At 28.3% G+C, this 14,472-nt stretch overlaps 1 protein-coding gene across 2 annotated transcripts in view; it reads left to right on the top strand.

The window, feature by feature from the left end:
* Positions 1-14,472, top strand: part of LOC129988539 (pancreatic lipase-related protein 2-like) — a 49,261-nt gene that overhangs the window by 17,211 nt on the left and 17,578 nt on the right. The window contains exon 1 of one of the 2 annotated variants that reach the window (XM_056096787.1): positions 11,368-11,519. The exons of the other annotated variant lie outside the window; for it this stretch is intronic. Coding sequence (XP_055952762.1) covers positions 11,471-11,519 — 49 coding nt within the window. The 5' untranslated portion in view covers positions 11,368-11,470. Of the gene's footprint in view, positions 1-11,367; positions 11,520-14,472 lie in introns of those variants that run through there. 2 annotated transcript variants of the gene reach the window in all.

A 14,472-nucleotide genomic window follows, 5' to 3' on the forward strand; every position in this document is an offset into this window, starting at 1 on the left:
TAGCGAACTCAATATTCTGGTCCCGGGCTTATGTAGGAGGTGAACTGGAGCAAAATATATAGGTGAGAAGGAGAATAAAGAAGAATATTTGAGAAAATGATGAGTTATTATTTTGTGGAATAGACAATAGAGAGTAAGAAAATTCCGCAGATAATTATATCCAAAATCTAAAACACACAGAAATAAAATCCGGAATATTTTAGAAAAGATATTAAGTAGTACTCTTTTGAGCTATTTTTATTTATTTAATTTGAAAAAAAAAAAAAAAAAGGTAGCTGAAAATATTGATAATTTCCTTCATTTTCAATCCTACAATGAAATATTTTTTTTGTGCCGCCATCTATTGTCGCAATCCATAACTTCTAGAAACATTGACTGGAGAAAAAAAAGCTAATATAGGTATATCGTTTTGAAAATGATATGTTTTATTTGTTAAGAGATTATACTTGATAAAGGTAGTTATCTTTTCTGGGCATTCTTTCGTTTGTTACAGTTATAGTTACTTAACTGTGCTTAATAAAACTAATTTTCAATGGCAATAGATTGGTATCCATGATGAAAAACCCGGAAAAGCTACAGCACTTAATGTAGGCAACATAATACAAACAGGCGAAAGCGTGTACAAACAAGATGCATAGGCAAAAATAGAACGTGATTACAGACTTGTCGGATTCGAAATTTTCAACAATGTCAGGGAAATATAAAACAGAATCTGATACAATGAATATGAATTTAGAACGTATGGATACTAAGAATATAACAGAATTTACAACCTTCAAGTCTAACAAGAATATAAAATACAAAAGCATACAGGAGGACTTAAAACAACTTTTTATGTTAGGAGCCATCTTCAGTAATGAACAGAATGAAATCATATTTCATATATATTTTGAGTAAAACTTATCGGAATGAAAAATTGTTATTTATTATGACAGCATTTTTTACTCTATTCAAAATCTTTAATTTGATAAAAATCACGAGATTAGAAGATTTTTATTCTATACTTTTTTTTAGTTATTCCTTTATGATTTAAATAAAAATAAATCCTTTATCATTAAACCGTATTTACTCATCATTTGATTAAAATCTTTTTAGGAAAAATGGCTCTGTTTTGAGTTGTGCAGAAAGAAGACATTTTCTGCCATTCGTGAAACTGTGAGGAAAAAAAATTCTTCCTTATTGACCTTTGAATCCTGGATGGGAAAGGTTAGTTGGTTGTCATCGAAATGCCATTTTCTGGAATTCATTTGAAATTTTTAGTGATTGGATTTAATACTATTAATACTATACAGCTCTATACTCCAATAAAAAAAATTAATGTTTTGACAAAATTTTGTTTGGTGACTTCAGTATTTTTAATTTAAGCGTTGTTGGAGGGCTCTTATTTTTTTAAAAGTTGTTAATTTGATTTTTTTTTCTGAAAAGATTTAAGGATCACACTTATAATGACGGAATACCTGAAATTTGACAAGGTAAAAGACAATCAGTGAGATAAATTAGTGTCTTGCTGTCACCCTGGCTCAGATCTGATTGATGCTAATTAAGTTTGACAGAGCGACAACAGTTTCAACATCAACAGGATTACTGCGAAGGACTTGTGCGCCATTCGCCCATTGAGAGATGATGAGAAAAATGCAAAAAATGAATGCAGCTATCCATGATTGTGTGATACTTAGCGTGATAAGGCTACGGAGCCGGTTTTTGTTCCTCTTCCGCCTCTAAGTACTATCCAAAAAAAATTGATCCTTGTCATCTTTGACCTTACCTGCGTGCCCTATGTGGGATCCTATTCTCTGATGTATCTGTACCATTAAACAAAGGCCCCTATTGCCGTAGCCCTCCTCTATAGAGGGCCATAGCAAGAGACAGCGTTGTTGCTGCGACCCATCGCAAGCCGAATAAACAATTACCTCGCTCATCTCTTTTGAAGACGTCTGTACTTCCATGATGAACTATAATTTTGTCATAAGTGCCTCTAAGAAATTTGCTTCTCTGATTTATTTTGAATTAACTATAATTGGTTTTACAATAATATTAGTTATTTATTTTTGTTGTTGTTGTTGTCGTGTCTATGCATACAGTGCTAGTGCAAAAGATTAGAGTCCTCTAAAAGCCTTGGTGACAAGATCTGCAAGTTCTGGAGCCCGAGGGCTATGGAGGATTTCGATTGGGGGTGCTCCAAAATTATTTATTTTTGCTTTAATATTAAAGGAAACTACTTAATTTATTTAAACAATTTATTGGTACATTGATAAAGCGTGACTAATTGAATTTTCACTGTGATTACTTAAGACAACATTTTTTCTAAAATACTGATTGTTTTTATAAATTACTGCAAGTTTAATTTGAAGGCAATTCTTACCGTTTAAGTTATTCATCGCGCTTATGGAATTAAATGATGTGCTTGGCGATGACACAGCATTCCAATGCTGGTTAAATTTGTTATATTCTGCATTTCAGATTTCATTTTTAAATCTATTTTAGGGTTTCTAAGTTTTATATCAAAAAGAAAGTTAATTTTTGTAGCTGCAAAGTAAATTGTTAAGGTCAAATTTAATTAAATTAATAAAATAAGATGAAAGAAAAGTCTTAACGCTTGAGCTTAACACTATCACGATGTTTATAAGGAAAATTATATAGCGCGCGCACACACACACCCGCACGCACGCACACACACACACACACACACACACACACACACACACACACATGCATATGCATTGAATTTAAATAAATGCAAGTAAGAGTCTACGAGATATTAATTACGGGAAAATAGTCCAATAATATTATTCATTTTTAGTATGAGATCGTGATATGTTAATACAGTACAGATTTTTACTTTTATATTTAAAACTTTTTATATTTAAAAGTTTTTTTTGTTTTGTTTTGTGATTTTAAAAATTAAATAAATACGTTTTTTGCAAAAATAGGCTGAGTTTTCATTTCAGCAGTGCAGGCATTTTGATGAGATTTCTTAGGCAAAGAACATTTTTTCTCACCTGAACTCAATGCAATGAAATCTCTTGTTTTCCTGTCGAGTCTAAACAACAGTAGTAGAGTGAATTTTCCCTTTCGAGAATTGATCGCCAGCGTCTTCTTTCTAAACTTTTTGTGCTATTGCAGTTGTTTAGCAACAATTTGTGTACTTTGTGCTATGTTTGTGTATTATTATGTTTTGTTTGTGCGCTGTTGGTTTTGGAACTATTGTTTGTATTTTTTGGTTTGTGTGCTGTCAGGTGTTTTTTGGAAGTACTGCTTTGTGCATGCTTCCTCTGTGTTTTGTTACCAGCGCTTTGCATTTTCATGAAGGAGGAAGTGTTGTTATCCATTATTGAAATAGGCAGACTTTTCACCATAAACTGATTGAATGGAATTTCTCTATCTGAGATTACTTCTACATATGCATACTTTATTATTCGAACATTAATGAAATTTTCCATTTTCAATATCTCACGCGTTCAGTGTAACTACTAAACAGAGTTCGGATCTGACAGTCTGGATCCGTAATATCCATTATAAGCAATTTCGTTTATTAGTGTTTCATGTTATACTTTCTACGGCACATATTTGAAATTTAGTTTCATGATATTAATTAGTTTTAGCTGAAGATGTACAAATAGATAAATTTATTCGGAGCTATTGTATAAATAGTAGCAAGGGTTGGAAAATAAAAGATATAAATGATAACATATATTTTTATTTGTTATCATTTATTTTTTACATATAAAGAATAACACAACATCATAACACAAATAAAAAATATTTAAAAATCATATTAATACAAAGGATAAATAATATATTTAAAACACACACACGCACACTAAACATAGTATATGAATTTTTAAGAGAAATTGATAATATTGTATTTTTTATTTATTTATTTTGGAACATTTTAATGATAATTAATATTTTATCTTGATTTATTTTATATATAATATGATAAAATCATTACACTTTCTTGTATAAAAAATAAATAATTTTTCATTTCAGTCAACAGAAAATTCTAATTTTTTTTTTTTTTTTTTTTAGTTGTAGTTCAGAATTTTTTTTTATGAAATATTTCGTGGAAAGAAAAATGATATGATAAACGATTTTATCATGACAGAGTCACGAGAACATGATAGATGAGTTTGGAATTCATCATCTTTTCTTTAATCAAAATGCAGTGATAATAATAATGAAGTAATTGACGATTTAATCTTCTAGGGATCTGATTAAGTCTTAACATTTTTTGATAGTGGCCAGAAAAAAGGAAAACATGACGAAAAAAAAAGTTTTACTGAGAAAGGAAATATTAGGAGATAAATAATGTTTATGTACAAATAATTAAATATTATTTGTTTGTTTTAATTTAGATAGTGTACCTTAAGAATGAATAAAGTGCATTTGTCTCTCTAAAACAAACGATGTAATAGGTAAAAAAAAAATAAAGCGTATAGAATTTACACAGATTTTTAATGATTTTTCAATATACAAGTTTCGGTAAACTAGAGAAGTAATGCTTATAATTTCTTTTTACGTTCTTGCGCATGAGATATATAAAGAGAAAATATTGTAATCGCCAATATTGTAAAAATTCCAACTTGAGATTTTGAAAAAAATCTCCGTGTTTCAGATCTCCACGATTCCGAAAACACAATCTTGTAATTATGTCAGTCAGTTTGTCTGTGAACACAGTAATTCAAAACCACTTTGAGCTTGAAAGATTAAATTTACTTTAATTTTAAACATGTTAGAAGTAGAAACTTCTAGGATGTTTAACTCCCAGTTTTTAGATTCTTATCAAGTTTTGAAAAAATTCCATTTAGAGTCAGTCAGTCTGTTTGTCCGGCTGTCTGAGTACAAAAGAACAAGACGACAAGAAAACATAAAAAGATATATAAATAAAATCTGACACGTAGGTAAAGCATCAAAAGTGTAGAACCGTTTCAAATTTGGAACTATATACATCAAAGTCTTGACCATTTGTTTATCTGTACTTTTACAAACGCAACGGCTTACATGAGTGGAATTTAGAATGTGACTTTGTATCTGAAATTGTAATTCTATGCAAGATTTGGATTTCATTTGTTCGGAAAACATGCGTCTAAATTGTATTTCGATTTGTTAGTACTTGTATACTAACTGCATGCCAGGAATCAATTGGCAAAGATCGCACGCTACAAATAGTTAAATGATAGATTCACGCCAAAGATCGATATTTCGCAATTATTTATTGCCAATGCCCTGGAGTTAATATGCATGTACCAGTTTTCTATATCAAATTAAGTATCTCGCAGTTATCATGTGTGGCACTTTGAAAATAAAAATCTGAGCACTTGTTATTTTCATTCAGTAAATTCAAATTTGTGAACTTAAATCAAATTTACGAACTTCATTCAAAATTGTGAATCCAAAGGTCCCAATTTTATGAGGAGAAACATGGATAATACCTTTATTAGAAAGTGCGTGAGACAATTTTGTGGAGACCACTTTTGCTGGTTAAAAAAATTTAAAAACTTCTTAATCAAAATTTCAAAATAGTTTTTTTTTTAAAAATAAAAAAAAAAACAGCCAGGACAATTACAATATGGGTGTTAAATTAATTTATTACTATTATTTTTATTTTAATTATTAATAAATTAGAATATTAATAACGATTAAATAATTAAAATTATTAATTAACTAATTAATTAAAAGCAAATTAACAGTAATAAATAATAATGATAACAAATATAATAATTAATGATAGTTAATAATAATCAATAATTAATATTTTTAAATAATAGTAATTAATAAGTAATAAAAGTTAATAACAATAATAAATTATTAATAATTATTAATTCATTATTATTGTTTTTACTTCTATTGTTTTTATTTTTTAATGATATTTAACATTTTAAATGATACTGACGTAGGTATTGTAATTTGAATATAGTCAACGTAATAAATATCCTATAATTATAAATATATAGTTATAAAGTAAATCAGAATTCTTGAGATAAAATATAGATGCTATCTAGAATATCTAGATAAATTCAATGAATGTCGGTCTGTACATTCAGAATTCACGATAGTTCAAAAATGCAATGACTTAATATATATATCAAATTTAATATATATATGATTTTGTAACTGAAAGTGCATATCGATTTTCAGATACCATTAATTCCAGGCACTCCAGGGATTCATCGCCAAATAACTCGCCAAGAATTACAAGCTAGATTCAGTAAAAATGTTAAATTCGCGCCAAAAGTTAATATATTGTAACTATCGTACGCCAAAATCATGTAAGTTGTTCTCTGACATTACAAATTTATTAAAGGGTATATATACTAAAAGGTTTTTGGGGGCTCAGCTATTTTTTCATGATGGAATTATTTGACACCGCAGTCACATTACAATTCTAATACGCACGCCATCTTACATCGATCTGGATTTAGAACTGTGACGTCAATTCCTAATCGTCATAATGGATTCCAAAATGGCTTACATTGATGCAGCTGTATCTGTGTACATCATTACGAATTTCTTTTATTATTCATGTTTCTTCCTTTTAACAAAAATTTTATATAAATCATGCTTTGAATCCCAGTCTGCTGATCATACCTCTGGCATTTACTGAGCACAATAAGAGCAAAATAAGGGTATTACTTTCCTCGAATGAAAGAATTAAATGCTTAACGCACGATAAGATGATGTAAAGTGTTAGGCCATTTTATGATCCTTGTCAAATGAGCTGCTTTTTGAGATTCAATTTCGATAAAAAATTGTCTTTGATTCATATCATTTGCAGAGAGGCAGGTGTTGAAAATCAATTAATTTCAAATGCATCGTTTTATCCGATTAGTCTGCGTTTACATCAGTGAATGCTTCAAGATTTTTCCATTTATGAAAAATTTATTTTTAGTGAATTTTATTAGAACATTTATTTTGGAAATTATAGAAACACCGCTAAAAGGTTTCTTTAAAGTTCAGTTCATATATAATCAAAGTAAAGTTTGAAATTAAACAGCGAATTTGAAATACGTCATTTATCTGATCATTTCTGTTTTCATGAGGGTATGCAGTCGAAGATAAAAAATAAGTAATAATAAGTAATTCGATTACATGATCGTATTTGTTGGAATATTTATTACATATTTACAGATTCTTTGAGAAAAATTTACAATTTGTAAAAGTGCGGTTAATGTCGTAAAAGTGCAGTTACAAAGTGTACAAAAAGTCGTTAAAGAATAAACATGTTTCTTATTGCAAGTGTGAGATAATTAAAACTGAAAAAGTTCGAGAACATCAAATGATACTGAAGCGATTTTTTTTTTGTGATGCGAGCTTAATTAATTAAAAGCAGAAACCAAACGATAAATTAGAAGTGCTATTTGAAGATGACGTCACTTCGTAGAAACGCCGAACAAATCAACTTATAGATCTCAGAATTCTTTAATAAATAAGTATTTTACGTATATGAAAATCATCATTTCAGTGAATCTCTTTAGAGAAATTCACTTCTTGGGAAAATAAACAACTCTAGAAGCCTTCTATAAAATGCGCTTCATATATAAATAAGAAGATTATGTCTTTATGAAGCTTCAGTAAGTGACAAACAAACAAAAGTGTTTATCCAATTTATAAAATAGCCCAAAGTATTGCCTGGAGTACTAAATTTTTCTCCTTAATTTAGTCGGAATGCATTGTGCCTAATTTTTGATAATGAAATTGTGATAATAGTGGATAGTATGATTGATAACTAATACGAAAGTCTAGAAGATTTAAAACAACGTGAGAATTCTACCTGTTATTTTCTCTCGGGTTTTGATATTGTAGATTTTGGAGTTAGCTTAACATATAGTACAGAGAAGCGAATTCGAAATCATTTTGGATATTCTCCTATTGATAACTTTGAAGTCTTATAAAATTTTACAAAAATATACTATTTGATTGCTCAGAATTGATTCTGAAATTTTAATTATCGAGTTTGTTGCTACTTCATACCGAATTTTATTTGTCGACTGTGATGATACTTTCACTTTGTGTACTTCATATAGAAGAAAGTTAAAATGATAGAAAGCGAATAAAATGATGACGAGAAATTGAAGTCATATGGTCTGAATAAATTGAAACAATGATTAGCACTTAAAGAAATAAATCGCCTAAATAATAAACTAAGTTTCGAGACGAAGAGACTCATATACAATGTATGCAATGAAAAAAGTGTCGTGATTGCCAAAAAAATTCGAACTAGAGATTTTGATGACTCTCCTGGCTTTAGGTCTTCTTGAGCCCGAAAAACACATTTTTGGAATTATATCTGTTTGTCACTCTGTCTATCTGTCTGTGAACTTGATTACACAAAAATATTTCGAGTTCGACGCTGATGAAACGTGGTATATTGTCTTTACGCCAAATTTGTCGATTTCTAGTAAATTTCTTAATCTATAATCAGATCATCTATTGATCTGTTTTTCCAAATATGGATGAAAGCGACAAGTGCAAAACGTAAAGTACAAGAGGAATAAAATTTGAATCTAAAGTGAATGTGAATTGAATCTAAAGTGAATCTAAATGAATTTAGAATCTAAAGTGAAAATACGTATTAAATTTGACTAATGTTTGCTTTCTTTCTGTTTCTACTTTTGCATGCACGGTAACGCGATAGTTCAAAAAACGCAAGGATTTATGTAAATGAAATTTGGTATGTGATCTTATTGATATAATTATAGATTTCAATCGATCAGCAAAGAAGTGTTCAGTTTTTTTAGTACTTAATGTATTAATTGCACGCCAGCGATTAACTTCCCTTCTTCGAAACCGCCAGAAATTACACTCTAATAAGCTCATTCATGACTATTTATCACCAATGGCATGTTAATATGCAAGTACCAATTTTCTCTACTATACTATGAAGCGCATAACGCTCATGTCGGTGTTCTGTTAAATTAAAAGTCTGAGCATTGGTGACTCAGATTCACAAGGTCTCCAAGGTTTAATTTAGTTATATATATTAACGTCCTATTTTTAAAGCAAAATTAGAGCTATTTGAGACGGACAATTGTAATATTGAATCGCAGTCAGATGACGAGTACGACATCTGAGCTGGCATCCCCCTCTACAAACTTCTACACCACACGGGGGGTGGGGAAGATGTTTGGACAAGACGGATTTAACGTGCACCAGACCCATATACACGACTGATATTCGGTGGAATCGGGTCCCGCACCTGAAACTCTCCGGTTCCGAAGCCTTACCAGCAGGACGCAGCGGCCTTCAGGCCTCCAACGAAGAGGATAATTTCATCTTAGAACATATGCACGTAAGTTTAAATTGATTTAATCTCAGATAGAGGGAGAAGTCTTACAAGGGGAGTCACGGAGTTGAAATCTGAGATCGGGATGAGATTTAGTATAATGACAGTATACATTTAGAATGTTCATTCATGAAAATATTAAAACACAATGGTCAGTCAATTTCTAGAAAATGGTCCTCAAACTTTTGGTAAAGCTTATATACTGATAACTTGAGTCCCGTTACGATGATCCCGGTGGCATGGTTGTTTAGACAACCATCTCGTATGCGGAAGGTCAGGGTTCGAACGTGGCTGAGAATTTTTTTTTTCTTTTTTTAATAACTTTTATTCAATTCAAAATTTACAAATACTCTTAATTATTATGTTTTTAATTTTTTTCATCCAAAATAAATATTTATTATCAGAATACGTAATAATAACAGTAAAATTTTAAAAGAAAAAAATTATAAATACAGATGCATTTTTTAAAACAAAATAAAATTATTTAAATTAAATGAACTATTTACAGATAGTTTTAATTAATACACTACTTATTTTTATACAAATATAAATGTTTATTATTTTAATACTTAAATTGTAATCTAATATTTTAAAAAATATTAATAAATATAACATAAGCGGTGATAATTATTAATTATAAATACTCACATCGTAAAAAAATTATTCAATATTTCTAAAAAATTATCCTATATACATTTACTTTTGATTATATACAAGAACCAGAATGGTAACTATAGTAAAGACATTGGAAACAAAACACATTTCGACATCTTGCACAACTGATAAATGATGATTGTCCACAAGAGCAAGATTTCTTTAAGAGATCTATGGTAAAACAACTTCATTTGCATTTAAAAATATCTCTCTTTCATCAGAAAGTTGGGCAGTGTACCATGCATATCTTATCATCTTATTAGAAATTGGTGATGACAATTGATGGTGTAAAATTAATTGAATTTTTACAGTATCTTCGCAAGAATTTATTTCCTGATCATGTTCGATTAAATAAGAATTTTGTATACGCTTAATACGTTTTGAACCATCTGCCCACACATTCAATAAATTAACATCTGCTCTCTACTATTTCTTTTCATTACTGCATTTGGGGAACTTTGCTTCACTCACTCAGCTGCTCCTTTTAATTTTTGATATAAATACAGCTTCGTAGAGTGAGAATTGATAATTTATTATTATTAAAATCCAAGAATTTGAAAATGATGCAAGGAAGTTAAATGATCTGTAGCGTTTTTAATTATTTTTCCTTTAAACATTAAATTATAATTTAAGTATTAAAAGAATAAACATTTATCCTTGTATAAAAATAAGTAGCATATTAATTAAAACTATCTGTAAATGATTAATTAAATTTAAATAATTTTATTTTTTAAAAAAATGCATCTGTATTTATAACTTTTTCTTTTAAAATTTTAATTTTATTATTATGTATTTCGCTAATAAATATTTATTTTGGATGAAAAAAATTAAAAACATATTAATTAAGAGTATTTGTAAATTTTGAATTGAATAAAAGTTATTAAAAAAGAAAAAAATTCCCAGCCCGGTTCGAACCCTGACCTTCCGTATACGAGACGGAAGGTGGCGAGAACCAACCAGAATGCCGGTAGGTTCTCATCCTCAGTTACAAGATGCCCCCTCGGGAAGGGGATCAGACAGAAGGAGAAGAAAAACCTATATCATTTATCTATCTAAAAAGTTACTTTCAAAATACAGAAGAAATATTTCAGGATTATTTTGTTGGGCAATATAAAAGCTTTTACTGAATTAATCTGTTCTGGAAATAGTGGTTAATATTAATCTGTTTTGTTGAATTGATCTGTTCTAGAAAATAGTGGTTAATATTATGAAAAAATGCGATTTTGAAACATTGTCTGAAAACCAGTGCTTATCCCATTCCGTTTAAGCGATTTCCATCATGTCGTCGTCATGAAAAACGAAAGGCGTCATTTAAGAGCAATTCAGAAGCCATATTTCCTTGCTTTCTTTCACCGTATTTGCATCATTAGAACGTATGTTCTTAATCTGTTGGCTCAGCTGATTGTCACTCCTAAAGGATTAACAGGTAGAAGTGGGAATATACTTTTCAAGCTTTTGCCCAAAGTATTCTCTCTTTGCAATCGATCAGTGGGTTAAGTGCAGTGTTCGAGTGTTATTGCGTTTCTAGACGCAATGGATCTGAAATTTCATCTGCTCGTTTTTATGAGCTGTTTTTTATTAGGTAAGATCTTTTTCTATTTATATTATTTAGTGTCACAGAAAGACTGAAATACATTGAGTAAATATAATAGTTGTCAGCTTTTGAAACTTATTTTTTGTAGAAATAATTTGTTGTTCAAAAGGAAATTAAAATCTGACAAATCTCAAACATCTGTCAAAATTCTGTGATATATTCGTATCAAATGGACAACTTTTAACTTATCTTTCAACCCTTTAAAAACGACCCCTCCAACTTCTGAAAAATATTATTTTAGAGTAAGAAATGTGTTGTACATTGACGATTTTAAAATTATTATAGATCAGAAATTTAAAATAAACAATTCAATCAGTAATTTTTTTTCCCATTTTTTTTGTCGTGAACGTAGATAAATTATTGCAATCGTATTAAAATTCTTCAGTTTAAGATTTTAATGAATTATAAATGTTTTGAATATACCTGGGGTTGAAAAAATATAAATATGAAATTAGATATTTTTATTTAATTTTATGTATGTGAACATTGTAAATGGAAAATACAAATAGTGAGATAATAAAAGTTTACTATACAACTCTTACAAAAATAAACAAATGAACAAAAATAAAAAACAAAGAATACCTCAAAGCTCTGTATTTAATTGAATCTATTCTGCTAATTTTGAATGAACATCATTACTATGAAACAATAGTTTGTATGAAAATATAATCGATTTCATTAACATGTTATGAAACAACAAGAATATTATTCAAAAAAATATTTTTAACCCTTTCTAGGGCCTTGGGAAGTATGTTTCTCACTAAATTTATCAATCTTTGTATGAAAATATGTAGGTTGGCATAAGTTCTGACAAATTTTTTTAGAAAGACAGAAACTTAGAGCTTCAGTTCTTTATCTCAGACAAAATGATGTGTCTTGATTTGTTACTTAATTATTAATTAAACAAATTAATTAATTAATTAAATTAAATTTATCTAATAAGCTAAATGAATCCCTTTTCTTATTCTAATTTCAAGCCTAAAATATTTTAACATAATATGACTAGAAAAAAATGGCCCTTTAAAGGGTTAACAGGCCGTTACCATTTTCATCATGATATGAGAATAGTAATGGGTGGTTTTTATTAATATATCAACATATATTGATAAATGACATATTTTATTATGTTTGTTTATAAGTCTTTAATGCAAATCAAAAGTTTTTATCCTATCTTGAAATTAGGCACACATATTCTACGAGACAAAAGAAAAGCCATAATAAATAGTTCGAAGTCCAGAAATTATATTAAATATAAAAAAATTAAATAAGTTTCTTTTGGCTACATTTTTCTAAAATATTATATCGCAAAAATAATTTCTATATTTTCTTAAAACTAAAATATTTTTTTCTTTTTTTAAAGACAGTCACTTCATTTCCATACAATTTTAATAAATTTAAAAAAATTGATGCATAAGTAGTCAATGTTTTATTTAAAGATATGGCGAAATTCAAAGTAATTTAACTAAAACAATTTTCTTTTTTACAGATAGCAACTTCATTTCCCTACAACTTTAATAAATTAAAAAAAAATTGAAGCATAGGCAGCCACAATTTTCAAAGTATTTTAACTAAAATAATTTTTTTTTAAAGATAGCAACTTCATTTCCGTACAATTTTAATAAATTAAAAAAATTTGATGCTTAAATAGTCACGATGTTTTTTAAAGATATGACGAAGTTCAAAGTAATTTAACTAAAATAATTTTCTTTTTTACAGATAGCAATTTTATTTCCCTACAATTTTAATAAATTAAAAAAAAATTGAAGCATAGGCAGCCACAATTTTCAAAGTAATTTAGCTAAAATAATTTTCTTTTTTAAAGATAGCAACTTCATTTCCGTACAATTTTAATAAATTAAAAAAATTTGATGCATAAGTAGTCACGATGTTTTTTAAAGATATGACGAAGTTCAAAGTAATTTAACTAAAATAATTTTCTTTTTTAAAGGTAGCAACTTCATCTCTATACAATTTTAATAAATTTTAAAAAAATCAATGCATAAACAATCACGATGTTTTTTTAAAAGTTATGACGAAGTTCAAAGTAATTTCATTGCTTTATCAAACCCTTACCCTGAACTTACCTTTCTAATGATATAATTTCATTTTCCATTCAATTATTTCTCTAATTTTTAATACATTTTTGCAAAGTTAATAAGATAAAATTATGTAGCAATATATTTAATGCTATGATAAAATTCAAAATTAATTCATTGTCCCATTAAAATTTTTATTTGCCCGCTTTTGCCAATGTTTAAATGAAAATAAAAATATGTTTTCTTTAGACATAAATTATGAAGTAAGATTTTAACTTCCACATTCTTTTACGTACATATGTACGTTTTTTTAATTAATAAGGGTAATAATTTGTACTTCACATATTCAATTAAATATTTGCTTTTCAGTCTTATCTGATAAGAAAGTGAAATTTTAAATAAACATGCTTCATATTATTAATTTAACAGTAGGAATACAAATTTTCCAGCTAGGCAACTAATTGTTTTCATTTTTAATTATTTAATTAATGTATCAGTGTATTGTCAATCAGTTTCTACGAAATTTTTGTACGCACTACTTTTATTTATAAAAAGTATTCATTTGGTTTAGAAAAAAAAAAAAAAAAAAGAATTGATTCAGATTCAAATTTCTGCCCAGAAAATAATAGTGGTATAATTTTAAAGGCTTCCTTTGTCTATTAGTATTTTAAGTTTTTAAGAACGCTATTATATTTGTAATTGTAAAATATAAGCGATCGTAAATCCTTAGTTCTTTTATGATATATTAATTATTTTGATAGTAATCATAATAAGTGGGAGGAATAATTAATTGTTCTTTATTAAAAAATATAACTGTTGTTTACTTTAAAGCATAATTCCCAAGCTGCGAAAAGGCCGCGGTGGCCTGGTGGTAAGGTCTCGGCTTAAGAGTCGTAGGGTTTCAG

This window comes from Argiope bruennichi, chromosome 10 (assembly GCF_947563725.1).
Source record: "Argiope bruennichi chromosome 10, qqArgBrue1.1, whole genome shotgun sequence".
Classification (NCBI taxonomy): domain Eukaryota; kingdom Metazoa; phylum Arthropoda; class Arachnida; order Araneae; family Araneidae; genus Argiope; species Argiope bruennichi.